The sequence below is a fragment of the Dromiciops gliroides genome, chromosome 6, assembly GCF_019393635.1.
Source record: "Dromiciops gliroides isolate mDroGli1 chromosome 6, mDroGli1.pri, whole genome shotgun sequence".
NCBI lineage: Eukaryota > Metazoa > Chordata > Mammalia > Microbiotheria > Microbiotheriidae > Dromiciops > Dromiciops gliroides.
The window spans coordinates 256,732,258-256,756,298 of NC_057866.1; the positions used below are offsets into that span (position 1 = coordinate 256,732,258).

Sequence of the window (24,041 nt, forward strand, 5' to 3'; positions counted from 1 at the left end):
CTGATGTAGAGTCTGATAAAGGATATCTCTAAAATAGATAATAGATAAATAAAATGGATAATAAAACAGAGGCAACTAAATGACTCAGTGAACAGAGCACTGGGCATGATGTAAGGAAGACCAGAGTTCAAATCTGCCCTCAGACACTTACTAGCTGTATGACCCTGGGCAAGTCACTTAACCTGTTTGCCTTAATCTGCCAGAAAAGGAAATGGCAAACCACTCCAGTATCTTTGTCAAGAAAACCCCATGACCACGGGGTTATGACTAGTCGGACATGGCTGAATGATTGAACAACAAATCTCCAAAATATTATTTAATTGTTAAGATGTCCCAAGAATTTGGATTGGAGTGAACAATGAGAAAAGGCCATTTGATGCACATACAAAAAGGAGATTATGCAATCTATCCAGAAATTTAAGTGTAGGGCAGCTAGGTGGTGCAGTGGATTCAGGAGGACCTGAGTTCAAATCAGGTCTCAGATACTTGACACTTACTAGCTGTGTGACCTTGGGCTTAACCCTCATTGCCCCCCCCCAAGGCTATGGAGAGGTCCCCTGCCCCCCCCCAAAAAAAAAGAAAAAAGAAATTTAAGTGTAAAAAAAAAATTAAATTGAGAAACATTTGGTATCTAGGTTACGATCACACTTCCTGTTTTGAATCTCCTTGGAAACGATGCATTATTTGATTCCAGTGAGTCAGATACTTTCTTAAAGAATTCTTGCTCCATAAATGTGGTCATCTGCTCTAACCAGCTCATCAGCCATGGGAGAAAGCTTTCAGACTAGGAACTGAATTTCCCTTGGGTAGCAATTCATGACTAGGGCTATGGTACTGAACAAATTCCAGACTCCATTCTACCCCAGGGACAAATTCTGTTAAGAGTTTCTTCTGGGGGCAGCTAGGTGGCGCAGTGGATAGAGCACTGGCCCTGGATTCAGTAGGACCTGAGTTCAAATCTGGCCTCAGACACTTGGACACTTGACACTCACTAGCTGTGTGACCCTGGGCAAGTCACTTAACCCCAATTGCCTCATTCCCCCCCCCCCAAAAAGAGTTTCTTCCTTTTATAAGAAGGGAATGTGGAAAGAATTCTGTGTTTGGAGGCATAAGGCTTGGGCTCAACTCCTGGCTGTTATCTACTACCTGTGTTATCTTGGCAGGTGCCTTAAACTCTGTACCTCAATTTCTCAGCTGCAAAATTATGAGGTTGCTCTAAATGACTTCTAAGTTTCCTTCCAGATAATGGTCCATGCTCCTATGAAAGTTTTTAGCAATATAGCTGGGGAAAGAAAACAGCACATTGAATGTTATGGATCAGTGGCAAATTATGGTCCTGAGAGAGGCAGATCTGCATTTACTTGGGAGATGGCAAAGTGACTTTGCAGGAATAGGCAAAAATCTGCTTCCTTACCCTATTCCAGTTTACTAAATGTTGTTTTCCCTTTCATTTTGCAACTGGATGTAGAACAGGGCATGTGCAAAACTACCATTATTGATTCTAGCCAACCACATGAGCTACTTTTGGTGATGTTGAAATTCTTGGTCTGGCATGACTCAGGAACTTAGGGTACCTGGTGTTTTGAGATGGTGACACAGCCCCCCCTATACTGGTCATTAAGAAGATCTCATCCTTCCTGAGTTGAAATCCAACCTCAGACACTTGACTAGCTGTGTGACCCTGGGCAAGTCACTTAACCCCAATTGCCTCACCCCCAAAAAACCAAACAAAAACAAAACAAGGGGGGCAACTAGGTGGTGCAGTGGATAAAGCACCAGCTCTGTATTCAGGAGGACCTGAGTTCAAATCCAGCCTCAGACACTTGACACTTCCTAGCTGTGTGACCCTGGGCACTTAACCCTCATTGCCCTGCAAAAATAAATGAATGAATGAATGAATAAATCGAATTTGATTAAAAACAAAACAAAACAAAACAAGAAGAGCTCATCCTTAAGGGTCTACTCAGTAGACTCTTAAAAGAGGGTTACTCTACTCTGGAAGCTTTCTGCTTCCTTGTACCCTTAGTCTGGTAAATTCCTCTCCCCAGGGATGGACCACTCTTCTGCCCCAACAAAAAATGGTGAACTGCCAAGTGTATAGAAGCTAAAGTATGTGTTCTGTTCTAGGGAAGGCTGAGTGGGTTTGGGGCTGCTGCTTCTGTGGTTTTGTGTATGACCCCAGGAGAACAAACAACAATCTTGAGACAATTACCAACAGGATGTAAAAGGAAAAACAAGGTGTTTAATATCTCTTCTGTATGTAGAGAACAAATACCTGCCCCATCCTGGTTTACATTATATAGTAAGTACCTTTCTATGCCCCGCCTTTGCAAGGGACCATAGACATGAACCACAACTTAAGCCTTAAGCAGTTTTCCCCCAGGTGCTAAGGTGGGGGGTTGAGGAGGTGAGGGGTGTCTGAAAAGTCTGATGTTCTTACAGGAAGCTGAGTTCCCTCAGAACTGAGCTCAGTCAGGATCATGTGTGTGGTTCCAGAGCAGAGGGGCCCCTGAGTAGAGAAGGAGGAGGGGCATGCACCCCAACCCCTAGCATCTAGCAGTGATTATACTGGCATTTAATCATTGTAACATCATCTGTGGCCCGCTAACAATTACACGTGAGTCTTCTTTCCATTGGGTCTAGTATTAAATTCTTATTATTGAACAGCAGAGCTCAGCCTCACTATAATAAAAATATGCACATTTGGTCAATTTTGGCTTCATATAAAACAGTTGTTCTTATTAACCAGCAAGTGCTCCTGTTAACACAAAACTGTATAATGCTTATTGAAAAGCTCTTGATGTGCCTTTGGCTCTGCGGATAAAGAAATTACATTTATCTGAACAATTCCTTATTATTCCAATTGTGAAAGTTGTGGTCTATTTGGGAAGAGAAGGGGGAGGTAGTTCAGAAGACCTGTACGTAACAACAACAACAATAAAATGGCTTGATCTCTAGGCAGTCTTGTGAAAATGAAGAAAATCCCAGCACCAATTTTTCACTTGCTATTCGAGACTCTATTGATAAAAACTCATAAAAACATGTGCATGAATTCATGGCCACAGCTAGAGCTGAAATATATGGGATGATATATCCTAGGGATCTTGAAAGACTTAATCTAGCTCCCTAAGTCCAGGAAGTGACATTCCTGGAATGACTTAGGAAAGAGGCCAGAATCAACAACACTGGATGCCACAAACAGCATGAATGCCAGCATGATCCATACTTGAAACTGAGAATTCTGCAGCTCTCAAAGCAGCCTGTTTTAGGAGGAAGAACACCAGTACTGGAGTTGGAATAAGAACCCTCCTATCCTAAACTAATACATATGGAAGTGAAGTTTTCACTTCCTTTCTGAACTGAGAAGTAAAAACAACCAACCACAATAGACATTAAAGTAATAGCTTTCAAGTTTGTAAAGCATTTTTCATAGAGTGACATATTTTGTTCTCAAAGAACTTTGTTAGATGCTCATGGCTGACAAGAGGAGAGCATCCTGCGTGGGTGCTGCTTCCTGTCCTATCTCCTACACTCCACGACTGGCTAGCCACATACCTTCAAAGTTATCTTCTCTTCTGGTTAGTACTGTGAATGATAAATGAATCCAACTGGCCAAGGACTTTTTTTTTTTTTAATGGCATTTGAAGTGAACGAAGAGGTTTCTTTCCAGGAGAACTGGAAACCGCCCTACTTCCGTTTGGCTTTTTCATACTTAAAAGGACAGCTCTTAGACCAGCTATGTAAGAAAAATTGCCTTAGGAGAAACTCAGCATCATTTAAGATACTCAATGAATGTTCCTGGATAAAAGGAGTGTTTTAAAAGTATAACCCATTACAATCATAGACACATGCAGTTTTAAAGCCAGAAGAGGCCTAATTCCAAGAAAATATGCAACAAAAAGTCAGGAGTCATGGAGTTTTGTTCCTGACCCTGAAGTCTACTAGCTGTGTGATGTTGGATGAAGAGAACCTGACCTTATGGGGATTCTATTTCTTCATCTTTCAGATAAAAAGGCCAGGCTTGATCATTTCCAAGGTTTCTTCCAGATCTAATAATTTAACTCCAAGATTTTACATATGAAAAAGGTGAAGGCTGAGGACTGAAGCAATTGTCCAAGGTTACACAGCATTAGCTTTTAAATTTTATTTTATACCCAAAGTAGTTATGCCAATTAACTTTAGACTAAATCCTTCATTTCCTATAATCTATCTTCTTAAACCATGGGTCACGATCCCATATGGGGTCACATAACTGAACGGGGCGAGGGGCAGAAGGAAGGGGGTCAAGAAAAATTTGGCAACAATAAAAGGCTATGTATACCTATTTTATATACCTGAGGTGATGTAAAAATTTCTCGGGTGAAAAGGGGTTGCAAGCAGAAAATTTTTAAGAAGCCCTGTCCTATAATACCAAATACCTCAGTTTTGTCTTGGATCTTTTTTTTTTTTTTTTGGCGGGCAAATGAGGGTTACGTGACTTCCCCAGGGTCACACAGCTGGTAAGTATCAAGTGACTGAGGCTGAATTTGAGCTCAGGTCGTCCTGAATCCAGGGCTGGTGCTTTATCCACTGTGCCAAGTAGCTGCCCCTTGTTTTGGTTCTTAACATGATTTCTTAATAACAGGGCAAAGTAATCCATTGACTCAGTTGGGTATACAAAAATACAGATTGGAACTTTAAAGTTTTTTTAAGTCAGATTTCATTGTCTGATCTTCTATAATGAGATAACTGAGAAGAATGAGATTCTAAAAAGAAATTCCTCCAAGAAACTGCTTTAGGGAGTAGGGAAGATTAAGGTGAGATTCATAGCTCCCATTTACATATAAATAACTGCTTCAGTCCTTAAAATAGTTTACTTTTCGGAAAGTAGGTTAATCATGACTTGCTCAACATATATTTCTAAAGACTCTTCATTTGCTTAGCATTCAGACTGTTAACTATTACAGAGACAATCCTGCAGCAGCTGTCACCTCCCTGTGTGCAAGTGACCCTGAAGAGCCAAGCTCTGTACTACAAGAGAAAAGCTTCAGGTAGGATCCAGGTAACAGCTGCTCTCCATCACAGCTCAGGATGGAGAGATTCATCACCAATTTGGCAGAAATTCAAGCATTGGAGCCTACATTTTATCCTAGAGACAAGAGGGAAGCAATGGTGATTCTACAGGGAGTCAGTCAAGAAGCATTTATTAAGCACTTACAGCTTGACTCTGTCAAGTCCTGGGCAATACTCAAGGAGTTCAACTCATGAAATAATTTGCTCTACAAACTTTCTTTACAAATATCAAAAAGGTAAACCCCAATCTAACATATCCTAGTCCTGAGTTTAGGTTTCACTATTCACTCATTCTTTATAGAATTGCCATGGACCCAGACTGCAATCCCCTCTAAAAAGAATAAGAAGAGACCAGGAAGCGATGCAATAAACCATGAGGACTGACAAGTGGCTTGTGCCACATACCTTGGATCCAGAGCAACAGACAATTCATGCAAGAGGTCTGTTATAAAACTGCCTTCACAGTGGGAAATACCAGGAGTTGTATGCCAACAACACTGGCATTTGGAAGCCAGTTTGTTCAGTTACAACTCTCCTATGGTCCTCTCTTCCAAACTATGAAAGCTTGTGAAACAGCTTAGAGATAATGTAGTTCAAAACCCAGTTTTATGGCTAAGAAAAGATGATGTGACTTGAACAAATCATTGGGCACTCTCTACCGAGTGGCAGAAAAACTAGAATCCAGGACTTGAATCCCAGTCCATGGCCCTGCCTGTTACACTGAGATTTCTTCCAGGTGTTTTTCTAATCTATAAGAGTTCTGTGGAATAAAACCAATGCTGCCATTCTGCTTAGGTGCCCCCACAACAAAGGAGGTGAGTAATCTCAGAATTTCAGGCACTACTCTCAAGTTAAGATATGTAACGATTGGAATAACGCCACCTGCTGGATACTTACTGTAGAAGAGTTCTGCCCATGAAGGGAAGGTCTTTGAGGGCAAGACCAGGAGTCAGGAAGTGACGCGGACTAGTGGGAGGAGGAAGGAAGAGACTGGCGCTCAGTCTCGCTCTCTTTCCTCTGGACTCTGGTGGAGAGCGGAGCTAGAAATGTGCTCTCCCTTTAATAGATAGGAATCTAGGCCTTTTTCTCTCTCTTTACCAAATTCTTATTCTCCTTAATAAATGCTTAAAAGTCTAACTCTTGCTAAAGTTTATAATTTATTGGCGACCACTCATTAGATATTTTAGACAGACAAGCTAGAATTTTAGCCGTTAACAGATGGCTGACCACGAAGAGGAAAGCTAACCCTCAGTCTTCTTCTGATCTGCTGGTTGGGTAAGAAATTTCCCCTCCCTCTCCCTTTAACTGCTAAGTACTGGTGTACTGGCTGTGTTTTTCCTTTGAATTTTTTCGAATGGACCTTTTAAACTCCCTAATTATCCTATTTTTGATTTTGGTCTGTTTAACCAGACAAATGGGAGATAAGATCATGTTAATGCTTTGTTTTTGTGGATTTTCTATTTTTCTTTTTATTTTTGTTAAAAGAGCCAGCAACTTACTCACACAAGGAAATATCTCTCCCTCTCCCAACCATGCTTTTTCAGAGAAACCTGAAGAGATTCCCGCAGCTTTTCCCAGTTCTAACACTAATTGTTGCTCTAATTTTGCATGCCTGGAGGCAATGACCCACCCTCTAGAAGCTTTTAATTCCCTAGCACCTGGAGGCAAAGTGGGGGAAGAGGAATCCAGGCCTGAGTTCAAAATCAAGTCTGATTCAAATTGCTCTGGTCCCTCCCCTCCTCTCCAGACCCCACCCTCTACTCCTCCTATGGCCAAGCCCATTGCTTCCCCTGCCTGGGAAGTCCAGAGATCTGATGCGCATGCTCAACTTTTTCTACCTGCATTTGCAGCTTCAGGCTCAGCCCTTCCCCGGCCTGGCTGTGCTTTTGAGACAATCTTAGAAAACTCTTTAAATTCCAGATATGCTCGTTTTGTTCATAATTTTGCTAACCTGCTTTTGTCTTTAATTAGTAATCTTATAAAGCATTTGTATGGTGAAAAGACTGACAGACAATATAGAGGGGTTAAAGAAGAAAAACTTAAGCTGAATAAGAATGACAATCAACATAGTTCAAGACTCTGCCTCTTTTGCCATGGAAGGGTATATATTTTACAGAAATGTAGAAGTAAGCAGCAAGGTATTGATATGAGTATTGGGGATTTTAGATATTGGAATCAAAGGTGTTCTGAATTCACTCAGAGTATTAATATCAGTTCAGAGGTTACATAGGATTTCTATGCTATTATATATACATTTTGAAATTAATGGTATGGGTTTATTTTCATAGAGATTTTCATGCTTTTGAGATTGTGTCTTATACTTAGTTTTTAAAACAAGGAGAATATTTGTAAAAGCTTTTTAGTCATGTGATCAAGTTTATATTTTATAATACTCTTTAAGTTCATGTTCATTTAGATTTCCTTAGTTTGAATTTCACTGTCTTTTATTGTTCCATGTGTATTTTCTTCTATTCATTTATCTAATTTTGAAAAAATTGCAAGATGGTTTTGATTTCATAATACAGTGTTAATTCTAGGAGTATTGTGCTCCCATATTCTGAGTTGTTTGTTTTTGTTATTTTTTCTCAACTGATTATTTGATCAAACTCTTTAAAGCATTTCCCTGGCAAATTGTTTGCCATGGCAAGCGTAAATTGATTCTAGAAGTATTATTTTTGATAAGCATATTCCAAAAAAAAAAAAAAAAAAAAGAGGGGAACATTTGTAAAAGTTTTCTTTTTTCAGAAAAAAGTTTTCTTTGATATTCTGTTGTGCTTTAACTTGTATTTAAATATGTTCTGATTTTTCACAAAAGTAATTGTATACTAGTGCAAAAAAGGGGTATTATTTGAAATTGTTGCATAATTATATATTGTGTTCTGAGTCAAGATGTATTCACATTTTTTGCAATCATTTATTATCCTCAATTTTTAAATCCATATGAGACTTGGATTATGGGAACTTATCATTTAAGACATTAATTGCCTTTATTCTGAGTTATCAGATGCCAGTTGGCCAAGGTGCCATCCAATCACAAGAGGAATACATGCAAGAGCAGACACTGAATTGTCACATGAGGGGAGACATGCATGAAGTCAAGGTATGGCTGAGAGAACGGCTTTTGACAAATGTTGAGGTTGGATTCTCTTGGTTTAATATTTTATTTTATTTTTCCCCACAATATTGTACAGATGGCTGGAAGTATTCATCCCACCCATCTCACTTCTACACCTGGCTTCTATGCTCCCTCCTATATGCCTGATGCCATGGACATCTCAATCCCATGCATCTGATTAAGTCTGACTCAGTTTCTTCCAATATGTTCGGTGGCTTGGACATATATTCCATCCACCTATTTTAAGCCTGGCATACTGTATGGGCAGTACATATTGCTCAAGTGTGGGAATGCTCATATCCCATCATTTCTCTGTTCTTTTATGGTAACCCCCATAATTATCTCAGGTGTCATGATAAATAACAGTGTTGAATTTGGCCTTGACATCTGTTACTAATTATATTAGATTTTAAAATTTCTCATAATGGCATGAGGATAATTAGGCAGATGATGCAAAAAGTGATGAAACAGATAAAATTATTTTTAATAATTAATATTGCAGCAATTATCTTCTCAATTACCCTCCATAAGGGGGGACTACAGTAATATTATAATTTTAAAGAATGTTTCAATTTTTGTTTTATTATATGTTTCATGTGTAACAACTAAGATTCTGAATTCCCTTAGACATGTTTTTGAGAACTTTCATTGTTTGATTTGATTATTGACAAAGCTATTTTAAAGTTGTGTTAAGCTCAATTTTGTAGGAAATTTTCCTGGCTGATTACCAGCATCCACACATCAACCCCTGAAAAGACTTCCATTCCACGACTACACCTAGAGGACATCTGAGAAAAGACTTTCAGAGACTTTAAATGAACAGTTTTGATTTGTTGTTTTTGTTGTTTTTTTTTCTCTTTCTGTTATAATATACACCATCTGTAACATGTATTCTCTGCAGAGGCCCTCCCTTTGCAAGACTAATGTCAAAGCGTCGGTTCATGAGGACAAAAAAAAAAATCGCCCCTCTGGACAAAACTTTCCTCTCTTCCTTTTCTATATTGTTGTTCACATATTATTAGTTAGCAATAGTTATTATATTCTTTTTACTGTTCCGTCAAGGAAACATTTTGTTTCTTGAGGAACAACAGGGGGGACTGTAACGATTGGAATAACGCCACCTGCTGGATACTTACTGTAGAAGAGTTCTGCCCATGAAGGGAAGGTCTTTGAGGGCAAGACCAGGAGTCAGGAAGTGACGCGGACTAGTGGGAGGAGGAAGGAAGAGACTGGCGCTCAGTCTCGCTCTCTTTCCTCTGGACTCTGGTGGAGAGCGGAGCTAGAAATGTGCTCTCCCTTTAATAGATAGGAATCTAGGCCTTTTTCTCTCTCTTTACCAAATTCTTATTCTCCTTAATAAATGCTTAAAAGTCTAACTCTTGCTAAAGTTTATAATTTATTGGCGACCACTCATTAGATATTTTAGACAGACAAGCTAGAATTTTAACCCTTAACAGATAATTGCACACCATGTCTTACAAATCCCTTTCAGGGGCCCAAGTATCATAGCTAAAGTCTCTGGAACCTGACCATCATGCCCACAGCCCTCCAGAAACCCTAGAGCAATCGGAAAAGATTCAGAAATGTACCTGTCATCTTTGTTTATCTGGTCTCCAAATCCTACAGTATCAACGATGGTCAGTTTCAGACGTACATTGCTCTCCTGAAGCTCATAACTCCTGGCTTTTAACCGGACTCCTGGCTCATTGTGAGTAGCTGGGTCACTTTCGAACTTGGTGTTGAATAAAGTATCCATTAATGTTGACTTACCAATGCCCGTCTCACCTGCACACACAAACAAAATGGAATCAGATCCCTCAAATACCTCATTAACTTTGTCTATTAGGTTCTTTCTTAGACACTCATATGTTACATTCTTTTAAAAATCTTTTAAATTAAAAAAAATTATTTTTCAACATTTATTTTTGTAAGATTTTGAGTTCCAAATTTTTCTCCCTCCCTCCCTTCCCTCCTCCTTCCCCAAGACTGCAAGCAATTTGATATAGGTTATATTTGTACAATCACGTTAAACATATTTCTGCTTTAGTCATGTTGTGAAAGAAGAATCAGAACAAAAGGGAAAAACCTCAAAAAACAACAAAAAGTAGAAACAGTATGGTTCCATCTGCATCCAGATTTCACAGTTCATTTTTCTGGATGTGGAGAACATTTTCCATCATGAGTCCTTTGGAACTGTCTTAGATCATTGCACTGCTGAGAGGAGCTAAGTCTATCATAGTTGATTATCGCACAATGATGCTATGACTGTGTACAATGTTCTCCTGGTTCTGCTCACTTCACTCAGCATCAGTCCACTCAAGTCTTTCCAGGTTTTCCTGAAATCTGCCTGCTCATCATTTCTTACAGCACAATAGCATTCCATTACATTTCATATGTTACTTTCAGAAGGGTGACTGACTCTCGGGTCTTAAGAAAGAAGACTCTTTAGCTCTGGGAGAACACCAAGGACTTTGGACAGTATGTGTACTTGACAATTCTTTACCACCTTCAGGCTCAAAGGATCCCAGTATTTAGAGCTGGAAGGTGGGGCTTAGAGGATAAGGGTAAGCGCTTCATTTTATAGATGAGGAAACTCAAGCTCAGACAGATGAAATGTCCTCTGACTCCAAATTTCACCTCCCTCCTCCATGCACTGCCTCACTTTAAAAAAAGTATGGGGATCATCAGATTGAATTTGAAGAAATATTTTCTGACACCACCTAGTGGTGTAAAGTGGATGGACATTTTTACAAAACTACAAAATGTGTACAATCCTTTAAAGGTTAAGATCAATTCAATTTAAAAAGCAGGTATTTAAAAGCACCTACTAATGAAATAACTGTCCTAAACCAGGGGTACTCTATACCATTTGTACAGGCCAATGAACTGAGAATGGCTTTCACAGTTTAAAATATAATAAAACTTTATTTTAAAATGTAAAAATTGGGGGTGGTGTCAAGATGGTGGAATACAGGCAGCAACCCAGATAAACTCTCCAACATTCCTCTCAAAAAACTTTATTTAACTCCTCAAATCAAATTATTTCAGTTATTTAGTTATTTAACTCCTCAAATAAAATTTTGGAGCAGCAAAGCTAACAAAAGGCCAGAAAGATATAACTAAGGAGGTTGACAGAAGGGATTTGTGACACTGGGGTGGGGGCCTGCCCAGAGCATAGTAGCAGCACCATCAGTGGGGCCTCAGAGGTGGCTATGACAGCAGTGACAGCAGCAGCAACTTAGGAAGCTCTCAGTTCAGAGATAGTAAGGGTCTGTGTGTGTATGTGTGTTCGGGGGTGGGGTGGAGGGTATCAGACAACTGGTAACAGAGATTAGAAGGGATCCTTTGCTGGCACTGGGTGAAGCTGGCACTGATTGGCAACTCTACTGCCCACACATAATTCTGGGTTGCAGTTCCAGGGCTGAGAGGAAAACTCACAAGGCAATTGCAAGAGAACAGGGACCCTGGTTACAGTTCTAGTGACAAGAGGAGAACTAGTGCTTGCAGCTGCAGGGAAATAGGGGTCTTCCTTAGTAAAAACCAGAATGCAGACCAAGAGAGCAAAGAACAAGAACAACAAAGAACCTGGCCATAAAAAACTACTACAGTAACAGGTAAAATTAAGACATAACTCAGAAAGAAGGCAATAATGTGAAAACGGCTATAAGCAAACCTCAAAGAAAAGTGCGAATTGGACCCAAGCCCAAAAAGAATTCCCAGAAGAGTTAAAGAAACAGATAAAAGCAGGTATGTAATACAGTGGAGCTAGCACTGGGCCTGGAGTCAGGAAGACCTAAGTTCAAATCCAGCCTCAGACACATGTCAGCTGTGGAACCCTGGGCAAGTCACTTAACCACATCTACCCCAGTTTCCCCATCTATAAAATGAGCTGGAGAAGGAATGGCAAACATTCTAGTATCTCTACCAAGAAAACTCAGGAGGGGTCACAAAGAAAATCAGAAGGAAGAAAATAACTAACAACAACAAAGAGTGAAAGAGGAAAACAAATGAGAATGATGCAACAAAATGATGAAAAGAGAATTAACAGCGTGGTAAATAAGGGACAAAAAACCTGAAGAAAATAATAGCTTAAAGAAATAGAATTGAGCTAATGATAAAAGAAACTCAAAAATCCACCTTAGAAAAGAACTCTTTAACAAGCAGAATTGGCCAAATGGAAAAGGAAGGCAGCTAGGTGGCATAGTGGATAAAGCACTGGCCCTGGATTCAGGAGGACCTGAGTTCAAATCCGACCTCAGACACTTGACACTAGCTGTGTGGCTCTGGGCAAGTCACTAACCCCCATTGCCCAACAAACAAAAACAAACAAAAAAACAAAAAAACTATTGACCAAATGGAAAAGAAGGTACAAAAGCTCACTGAAGAAAATAATTCCTTAAAAATTATAATCTGGTAAACAGAAGTTGAGACATCAAAAAACAATAAAACAAAGGCAAAAGAATGAGAAATAAAACTATCTTATCAGAATATCTTATAAGAAAAAACTGACATGGACAATAGATCAAGGACAGATAATTTTATTTTAAGAATTATTGGACTACCTGAAAGCCACAATAACAAAAAAGAGCATAGGCATCATATTTCAAAAATTATAAAGGAAAACTGCCTGGTATATTAGGATTAGAGGGTAAAATAGACATTGAAAGAATCCACCAATCACCTCCTAAAATAGATCCCAAAATGCAAACTCCCAGGAATGTTAGAGCCAAATTCCAGAGCTCCCAGGTCAAGGAGAAAATACTGCAAGCAGCCAGAAAGAAACAATTCAAATATGGAATGACAGTCAGGATCACCAAACATTTAGAAGCTTCTACATTAAGGGTGTGGAAGACTTGGAATATGATATTCCAGAAGGGAAAAGAGCTAGAATTATAATCAAGAATCACCTACCCAGCAAAAATGAACATAATCTTTCAGGAGAAAAAAAATGGATATTTAATAAAAGAGGACTTTCAATCATTCCTGATGAAAAAAACTGAGCTGAATAGAAAATTTGACATTGAAATAAAAGACTGAAGAGAAGCATAAAAAAGCCAAACATTAAACTGTTTGCACTCCTTTATAGGTAGATGATACATGTAACTCCTAATACCTTTATCATTATTAAAGCACTGAGAAATTATTATTAATAACCAATATCTTGGGGGAGATTCAGGTCTCCCCTTTTTCTAAATTCCTCATTTTAGAAAGTTCACTTTTACTATATAAATGTAGTTTACTATAAAAAAAAGATGAGGAGGATGCTATCAGAAAAACCTAGAAAGACTTACATGAGCTGATGCAAAGTGAAATGTACTGTATACAAAATAACAGCAATATTGTAAGGTGATCTGCTGCAAATGACTCGGTTATTTTCAGCAATGCAATGATCCAAGAGAACTCTGAAGGACTTATGAAAAATGCAATCCATCTACAGAGAAAGAACTGATGGTACCTGAATACAGATGGAAGTATATTTTGTTATTCTTGTTGTTAGTTCCTTTTTCTAAAGTTTTTTTGTCTGCTATGTTTTGCATGACTCCACAGGTATAACTTATATTGAATTGCTTGAGTTCTTAAGAGTGGAATAGGGAGGAAGGATGAGAATTTGGAACACAAAGTTTAAAACTCAATGTTATGGGGGCAGCTAGGTGGAGCAGTGGATAAAGTACCAGTCCTGGATTCAGGAGGACCTGAGTTCAAATCCAGCCTCAGACACTTGACACTTACTAGCTGTGTGACCTTGGGCAAGTCACTTAACCCTCAATGCCCGCCAAAAAAAAAAAAAGATCGATGTTACAATTCATTTTTACATGTAAGGTGGGGAAAATTCTAAATGAATGAATGAAAAGTTCATTTTTCTTGAAGGACATTATTGATAATAAGATTGCATTGACTCTCCTGATCTTGGTCAGACCCCACTCAACCTTGTAAGGAATTTAATCTAGGGTGTGGAAACCCATTGTGTTCTCTTAAACTTGGGTAAAGACAAATCCTTTTGTTTAGATAGCTGAAGGCTGCAAGTAGTCTGAGTAGAGAGAATTTCTCTGTCCAAGGGTGACATAATGTCACTAGCAGCCTCTCATTGCTTTGAAAGTTATATTAGCTGTGAGCCTGCTTCCTGGTGGTCTTTGGTTTAAGAGAGATGATCAAAGGACCTTCCTTTTATTAATAATATGCTGATATTGGGGCAGCTAGGTGGCGCAGTGGATAGAGCACCGGCCCTGGAGTCAGGAGTACCTGAGTTCAAATCCGGCCTCAGGCATTTGACACTTACTAGCTGTGTGACCCTGGGCAAGTCACTTAACCCCAATTGTCTTACCAAATAATAATAATAATAATAATAATCTGATCTTAGTAATAGTTGGGTACAGAAACCTATCTATCTTATCCAATAGGGAAATAGCAGGAGAAAGGGATAAAAGATATGGGGAGTGGGGATAATAAAAGGGAGGGCAGCAAAGATCAGAAGCAAAACAGATTTTTGAAGAGGGTCAGATAAAATGAAAGAAGAATAAACAGAAGAAAATAGGATGGAGGGAACTGAATGTGAATGGGATGAGCTTGCCCATAAAATGGAAATAGAGAGCAGAATGAATTAGGAATCAGAATCCAACAATATGTTGTTTACAAGAGACACATTTAAAACAAAAAGATACACAGAGAGTTAAAGGACTGGAACAGAATCTGTTATGCTTTAGCTGAAATAAAAAAAAAAGGCAGAGGTAGCTATCAAGATCTCAGACAAAGCAAAAGCAAAGTAGATCTAATTAAAAGATATAATCAAGTGAGTGAGACGAGCAGAACCAGAAGAACATTATACACAGTATCATCAACATTATGTGTTGATCAACTGTGATAGACTAGATTCTTCTCACCAATACAACAGTACAAGAAAGTTCCAAAGGACCCATGATGTAAAAGGCTCTCCAAATCCAGAAAAAAAAAAGGGGGGAACTGTAGAATATGGATGCTGATTGGACCATACTATTTCTTTTGCTTTTGGTGCTGTTGTTTTTCTTTTTTGAGGTTTTTTCTTTTTGCTCTGATTCTTCTCTTATAACATGACTAATGCAGAAATATGTTTAATGCTATTATATATATATATATATATATATATAACCTTAAAAAGATATAATCAAGGAAACTGCATTTTGCTAAAAAGGTATTATAGATATCAATGAAGTAAAATAAAAAATTCTTACAGCAAGTTTCTCTGATAAAGGTCTCATTTCTCAAATATATAGGAAATGGAGTCAAATTTATAAAAATAAGATGCCTTCCCCAACTGATAAATAGCCAAGGGATATGAACAGGTCAGTTTCAAAAGGAGATATCAAATTTATCTATAGTCATACAAAAACAATGTTCTAATTCACTACTGCTTTGAGGCATCACTTTATACCTATCAGAAATGACAAATGCTGGAGGGGATGAGGGAAAAGAGGTAGGGACACTAATAAATTGTTGGTGGAATTGTAAATTGGTCTAACCATTTTGGAGAATAGTTTGCAACTATGCCCAAAGGACTATATCCTTTGACCCAGAAATACCACCACTAGGTCTATATCCCAAAGAGATCAAAGAAAAAGGGCCTAGAAGTAGAAAAATATTTATAGTAGCTCTTTTTGGCAAAGAATTGGAAATTGAGAGGATGCAAATCAGTTGGAGAATGGCTGAAGAAGCTGTTGCATATGATTATGATGAGTACTATTGTGCTATAAGAAATTATATGGGGGGGGGGGCAGCTAGGTGGCACAGTGGATAAAGCACTGGCCTTGGATTCAGGAGTACCTGAATTCAAATCTGGCCTCAGACACTTGACACTTACTAGCTGTGTGACCCTGGGCAAGTCACTTAACCCCCATTACCCTGCAAAAAAAAAAAAAAGAAGAAAAGAAATGATGAGGGGGATGGTTTCAGGAAAAATAAAAAAAGTGGCAAAACCTGTATGAACTGATGCAAAGTGAAGTGAGGAGAACTGGAAGGGAGACCATTGTGCACAATATTAGCAATATTGTAATGATGATCAATAGTGAAAGACTTGGCTGTTCTGATCAAGACAATGATCCAAGACAGTTCCAAAGGACTAATGATGGAAAAGAAAAACAACAAAAAACAACACTATCCACCACCAGAAATAGAACTGATGAACTCTAGTGCAAATCAAAGTGTCATTTTCTCATTTTCTCATTTTCTTGTGACATGGCTAATATGGAAAAGTCTTGCATGATTTCACATGCATAATTGATATCATTTTGCTTCTCAGTGGGTGGAGGAAATGTGGGAGGGAAAGAATTTGAAACTCAATTTAAAAAGAAAGACTGTTAAAAATAAATAAATACATATGTTTTTTGGAGCAAGTAAGCATCATTCTTGGCTCAAGGGCTGGCTGCAGCTGCTTTCCCCTGTAGGACATAGTTTGCCTACCTTTGTTACACAATGGGAATACAATGACAAATGAGAAATGGAAATTGGACCCTGCCTGCAGAAAGCTTAGATTGTGCTAGAGCCTAGTAGTTTACCATCAACAGAGTATATACTTTGAGCTGTTCTCCCTCCTCCCTCCCCCAACACTTTTGTCCAATCTCCTGACAACCAGTAGTGAGTATTTGTACAAATTTGCTATTGGTGGTGGTGGTAGTAGTAAGAATAACAATAACAATAATAGCTAGAATTTATGTAGCACTTTAAATCTTGTGAAGTGTTTATAAATGTTATCTTTCTTCCTCACAACAACCTTAGGAGATGTTCTCATGCCAATTTTATATATGAGGAAACTGAGGCAGACAGATTAAGTGACTTATCCAGAGTCAGAGAGTATGAACTCAGGTCTTCCAGACTCCAGACCCAGTACTCTGATACTTAGGTGCTATCTACAGCAATGGAGAACAGATGTCTATTTCCCAGTGCTTAGCACAATCTAAGGCACACAGTGAGTGCTCAATAAATGATTGTTGCCTTGCCTTGTGCAACTTCATTGTTGAATCATCTGGCCTGTGTGGGAGGAGCTTGAGCCTACAACCTTTGCCTCATTAACTGAACAACTAGACACAATCTAATTTCAAAGGAATTTATTAACAATCACCTATGCAAGAAAGGTGATACGGATGGCATAGTAGGGAAAGAGCGATCCTTGGTGCCAGCAAGAACTGAAAATCCTCTCTCTGCCACATGCTGGCTGTTTTTAGTTAACTTCTTAAGGCTCTCAGCATATTTCCAGGACTATAAAGTGCAAAGAAGGTGCCAACTTAAAACAGAGAGTTTCCTCATGTGCAAGTTCTCCATACCAATGGCATCATAGACCTGGTCCCTATCCCTATGCTGCCTATATGCAAAGTCCAGTGAATGGTCAATGGCTGGGGATTCAAGGCAATAAATGAAGACAAGGAAGAAATCTTCAAAATGTATCCCAGAGATTTCTGGAGACTCTTATGCTTCTATGAGGACAAGGGCACTAATAGATAAGAAAAAATGTCAGGCTGTCCAAATAGAAAACAAAAATCCTAAAACGAACCCTGAAAACTGCCTAAACAGACTGTTATTTTGATGCAAACACTTGCCAATGTAGCTCTTCAGGAAATCCTAGTGGCAATGAATAAGTGGTATAATTATTTTAAGGGGAAGACAAGATTTATGGTAAAATGGTATCAGATTGGTTTATTTAACAAAGAATATTACACTCAATGAAAAGTCCCCCAAATGATTAGAATGCCCACACTACTCATTATTTTCCAATTTAAATAACCTAAAGTGAAATGGAAGCTAGCAGATCTATTTCTAATTAGATGGTTGACATCATTTGCCAATAAAATTTGATTAGAACACATCAACTCATAAGGAGAACCTAGTCAAGTAGATTCAATCCTAGGCTATTATGCGAATGTATCTGGATATTCCTTCCAGTGAACACAGCCTAGCTACATCCACATGACTTTTGTCCCTGTGTGCCCATATGCTCTTCAGAGGAGATACAAAGGAGAAAGAACGTGCTGTGGACCTCCAGTTCTACTGAAATCACTAGGCTACCCAGAGTGCACCTGGGCTATATGTTGGTTGCCCCTCAATTTTTGCCACCTGATCAACCCATCATCTCATCCATCATACTTTTTTTTCAAAGCACCTGTTGCTGCCACAATTCTATAATCTTACTCTCTTCTCTTCCCCCTGACCCATGTCACCTCAAACACATAACTGGAGACAGGCAGTAACAAACTGCCCGTGATCACAATTCCATTATGTCAAAAAATCTGCCTAACATAACTAACTGACTTAGTCAACCCAATGGCCTTCATCTTTGTTTCAGAAGGCTAAGGACTGAATTCATCCTCTCTTTTCATGAGGGTAATCACTTTTCAAGGAAAATATGCGGAAAATATCTTAGTCAAAAAATAGAAAATTTTTAAAAGGCAAGATAACATTAAAAAAATGTGGAAAACAGAAGCATAGCCATTTGCATTGAAATGTGAATGGAGAACAATTAACAATCTGGGAATTGATAGCTATACAAAAGTAAATCAGTAGATGGGAAAAACCACTTGGGTTCAGTTTTCCTCTAAATCTCTAAGCTATTTGCACTCCATTTCCATCATCTGCATCCTTAAATTAGACATACTAGCACAATTGTGATTTGTTAAAAGGAAATGCAGTATAGAATAGCAGTTTTTAGGAAGACAATCTAACTTTTCAGACTTTTTTTTTTCTTCAATGAAGGCTCTCTCCATACACTAACAAAGCCTGGCACATTTTTGGACCTCAAGAAGCAGAAAACAAACAAAAAATTTTCTACCTATTCAAGAACTCTTCCAAAGTTTAAGTTCTATTTCAAATAAACACAAATAATAAAAACAGCATTTCAAAAAACTCAGAAAGTAATCAGTTAATACTATATATGTGTATATATGTGTATGGTATATGTAATGTATATGTACTATGTAGCAGATATATAATATACATATATACATATATTATGTGTGTATGTGTATATTTATATATATATATATATGGGGGGCAACTGGTGGTGGTGTGAGTGGATAGTGCTTTTTATGACCCTGGGCAAGTCACTTAACCTCTATTTTGCCCCAATTTACTCAACTGTTTCAAACCACAGATAATAATAGCACCTACCCACAGAGATGATGTGAGGGTCAAAGGAGATAACATTTATAAACATGCCTAGCACAGGGCCTGGTACATAGAAAACTACATAAATGTTTATTTTCCCTTCCATTCCCCCTTAGAGTAACAATTTATGCAAAGAATTCCTAAATCGTTGCTAGTTTGTCAAGTGTTTATTTATCCAATTCAAACACTGCTGATTAAACATTGGGATGTTAGTAAATGGAGGTGCAGGAGAACAGGACCCGCATTTCCCACTTCCTGTCAGGAAGAGGAACTATGTTAGAAAAGTCACACTGGAAAGAAGGTTCCTAAATCTGGTTCTTTGCCAGGGGCCTTTTTCTACTTGGGCTTGAAGATAGAATGTAAGCCCATCTATCATATTACTAATTATCTGGTGTCCAAATAATTCACCTGCAATTCTGCCAAACACAGATGGTGTTGGGGGAATTGAAGCTAATAAAACTGGCTGCTGAGAAAGTCTGAAATTCCCCAATTACACAAACCCAGATGGTTTTCTAAGTAGACTTCAACTAAATGAACCCCCCACCCCTTCACTTTTTCAATGTCTCACTTCTCTACAACTTCTTCTAACTTACCACACAGACAACCAAAATGTTTTATGGTTAAAATATGAAAACCATTTTAGAAATTCTGATAAGGTGTTTTGCATGACTGCTCATGTATTGATTATATTGAATTGCTTGAGTTCTTGGGGGAGGGAGGAAGAGAAGTTGGAACACGAAGTTTTTAAAAAAATTGATGTTAAAAATAAATTAATGGGAAGCTAGGTGGCGCAGTGGATAAAGCATCGGCCTTGGATTCTGGAGGACCCGAGTTCAAATCTGGCCTCAGACACTTGACACTTGCTAGCTGTGTGACCCTGGGCAAGTCACTTAACCCTCATTGCCCTGCCCCCCCCCAAAAGAACAACAACAAAATTAATTAATTAAGATAATTCTGATAAGGGCAGATATTTCTATTTCTAAAAACTCCTTTCTTTCTCTTGGGTTAACTTGGAGGATGGCAACAGCAAGTGACACTTTATAAAGGCACAGAAGGGAGTTCAGACAAGTGGATAGTTTTGAAAGTAAAGTGGATAGAAATCTTATAAAAACAAATGTTGGGTGTAGCTAGGTGACTCAGTGGATAGAGCACCAGCACTGGATTCAGGAGGACCTGAGTTCAAATCCGGCCTCAGACACTTAACACTTACTAGCTGTGTGACCCTGGGCAAGCCACTTAACCCCAATTGCCTCACCAAAAAAAAAAAAAAAGTTGAAAACTATTTCTACATGTAACTGGAAAATAATAAAATGCTTTTATGCTTTATTAAAAAAAGAACTTTTAAGTCTAATTATTGTTTCTGTCAAACTAGTTACCATATGTAATATACTTTGATAGGCACATATTATATGTTACAAATATCTTTATAAAATAAAATAATCCTGAATTTGAAAGTAAAGTGGGTAATTTACTACATACTTTAAAAAAAAAAAGCAATATGAGGGGCAGCTAGGTGGAGCAGTGGATAGAGCACCGGCCCTGGAGTCAGGAGGACCTGAGTTCAAATCCGGCCTGGACACTTAACTAGCTGTATGACCCTGGGCAAGTCACTTAACCCCACCAATTGCCTCACCATAAACAAACAAACAAAAATTTAAAAAGCAGTATGAAATAGAGATTCATGGTTTCATACAGAATCCTCTTTTGTGTTCTGTTGGAACAGCATGGAAAGGCACTTTTGGGGGTGTTAAAGTTCAGAATTTTTTAAAAAATTAAAAGACTTAATTGGACCAAACCTACCTTGTTATGGCTTTGGGACAAGTTAGTGCACAAGGAATCAGGAAATCATTTTTGAGACCAGTGCCCCACTAAAGCAGATTCAGAGGCAAGGAAGGTCTGCCCAGCTAAATCAATGCTGGGATCTTTGCTGAATATAATTTTCATACTATGACTAAGTAAATTTCTTTTCATTGTGTTAGATGGACCTTGAGTATCTCCGATTGGCCTGAGGCAGGCCTGGCCTCTTCCATAACCCAATTTAAATATTTGTATTAACACTGGTCATAAAACCCACTCTCCTTACAATTAGGGCCAACGGCTTTTGGCATTCTGAAATCAGGTTAGTTTATGTCAAGGGTACAGCCCTGAGGATTATTTGTTCTGCCTCTCTTATCCAACAGGCCTGTCTATATCAAAGTTTTAAGACACTTTGTTTTAAACTTAAGTCTTTTGTTATACAGAAATTTTGTTATAAAAAATGCTCTATAATCCTCTAGAACTATTTCAAATGCTTAAACCCAATAGCTATAATGTAACTCCCATAAGTCTACCTGTAGATATCCATTTAAAACCTCAGATTTAAAAACAAATCAATGTAAAATTTCTTGACTTTGCTTCTGACTCTTCTGACTTCACCATCATGAGTTAGCTGCCTTCTTACATAGAACATCCTTCCACTCTGCTGGCACCCTTCACCCACTGTCCAGTTCCTTGGGGGAGGGCAAGGGGCCTCTATTTTTAGGCCGGACCAGCCATGCTTCTGACTGTGCATCTTTCTTGCTGCACTTTACCACTATGCCCAACCCAACTCTCACCTTCCCAGTTCCCCCTTATGAGTTGTCTCCCCATTATGAATGTAAGCTCCCCTAGGGCAGTGACTGTCTTATTGATTGTCTTTATAGACACAATGCTTGGCACAGTGCCTGACTTACTACACAATAAGAACTTAATAAATGCATTTTGCCTTGCTGATAAATGGGGAAGTTGAAGAAGTAGTTGTATTATAAATAAATCTAAACTTCAGTCTTTCTTCATTAGTAGAAACCTATATCTACTTTGCAAATTAGATGAGATTTTTTTTTTACCTTTAGTTTATGTACGAAGAATCGGATGGGAGAATGTGTGATGAGAAATATGACCAGAGTAACCAACAGCCGCACTTTCTCCTTACTATACAGAGCCTTTTTATGATTCAGCTTGATGAGTAGCGAGGGCAGTGGCCCTAATGATACTCATCTATCCATTTTTCTCTTGCTATAACTATTCAGTACAGAAGAAGACATAGTTCTTCATTAGCATATCTGTGCTAATGTAATGAGAGTAGGTCACAGTCAAGGGCTCTTCAGATTCCTCTTCCCATCCCCCCCCCCACACACACACTTTAAAGCTCAGGCCAATAGAGTTAGGCCTTCAAATGAACCATTGTCCTGGTGAAAGGCCTGAAGCCACAGGGCAGGGAAAACAGGTGGACTCTTTGGCTAGTATAGTGCTCCCTAAGATAAGCAGTCTTTATTTTATGATGATTTTTTTCCATCTTATAGGCTTGGATTTATTTATAATATAACTACTTCTTCAACTTCCTAGATGGTTAAAACTTTGAACAACTGGGCTTGCCCAACTCATTAGGTGCAGAACATACTAAGTGCTTTGGTGGACTGTTTCTCTGAATTGCTATCATTGGAAAAAACCCAACAATACCTGGCAACCAACCTTCTGGTGATGAAGGTCTGCAAACCCAACAAGGCTGGTTCTTAGACAAGAGAGGATATATGGGGGCATGCTCTATGCTTTTCCATCCTGTTAGGGCTTGCCATACATGGCTTGTATCACACCCCTACAAAAAGCTGATGAAACACTGGAAAAGGACTTTAGTGAAGACCCAACTGGCCCTGTCTGTTCATTGCCCAATAGATGGTCTCACTTACCAACACAAAGGATGTTAAAACAGAACCCTTGGGATGTGGACTTGTTGACCAACTGGTCAGGAAGACTGTCAAATCCAACATGACCAGAGAGAGATAAGTTTCGAAGGTCTTCATTCTGAAATACCAAAAAAGAAATATACAATAAATGCCCACATACATTCATAAAGACAAAAAGGCAATTCTTTCCATATCCTTCTCTTTCAGTTCATGGGAAAAAAAAAACAAAAACAGAAAAGCAAAAAGAAAGAAAACTGTGGTGCTATGTTGTAGACAAAGAGCCAATAGTCTCCCAGGAAAGCAGGAAGCTAAGCACTATCTTATAAACTGGGAAATACAATGTGGTAGTGTTCCAAAAACAAGGCCCAGAGAGCCTAGAATCATCACCAAGGTGGTGTTCTCTGAATTTTATGGGATCTTAGAAAACATTACAATGATCAATATCAATGGCAATATTCCTCCCTGAATGGTAGCCACAGCCATCCAAACCAGCACCTTCCTCTTTGGGCCAGGGATGGCGGTCATCCTCACCAAAGGAACCAGTTTATACCCTCAAGTTCAAAAAACTCTTATGTGTTCTTCTCAAGAAAAAACTCCCTCCCTCCTTGTCAGAATTGATTGATAGCTACTGGCCCTTCTAATTGTGGTGATTCCCAATACCCACAGAAGCAGCATGAACAGCTGCATAGACAATTTGATTGATGTCTACTCCTCACAGCCCTGACCATGACCATTTACTTGCACTAGATTGGCCACAGCCCTGTTCCCAAAAGCAGTGGCCTCCAAACTTTTTAAATCTAGCAATCTGTTTTTAAAAAAATTCCATTGGTATGCTGGTATGGGGGGGGGGGGCGTAGAATAATACTACCATTATTATCAATAATAATAATAATAATAGCTAGCATTTCTATAGCACTTAAAGGTTTGTAAATTGCTTGATAATCTCATTTTATCCTCAGAACTGCCTTGGGAGGTTGGTATTATTATTATTATTATTATTATTATTATCACCCCTATTTTACAGATGAGGAAACTGAGGCTGACTGATT

General features: G+C 38.6%; 1 protein-coding gene across 7 annotated transcripts in view; it reads right to left on the minus strand.

Moving 5' to 3' along the window:
* SEPTIN11 (septin 11) overlaps nt 1-24,041 on the minus strand; it is a 140,915-nt gene that overhangs the window by 38,524 nt on the left and 78,350 nt on the right. For all 7 annotated transcript variants that reach the window (XR_006353524.1, XM_043969859.1, XM_043969857.1 and 4 more), the window contains exons 2-3: nt 22,996-23,110; nt 9,757-9,952 (exon numbers count right to left, since the gene is read on the minus strand). Coding sequence is in view for 6 of the 7 variants with exons in the window: in XM_043969857.1 (XP_043825792.1) it covers nt 9,757-9,952; nt 22,996-23,110 (311 nt within the window). In the remaining variant the exon portion in view is untranslated. The remainder of the gene's footprint in view (nt 1-9,756; nt 9,953-22,995; nt 23,111-24,041) is intronic.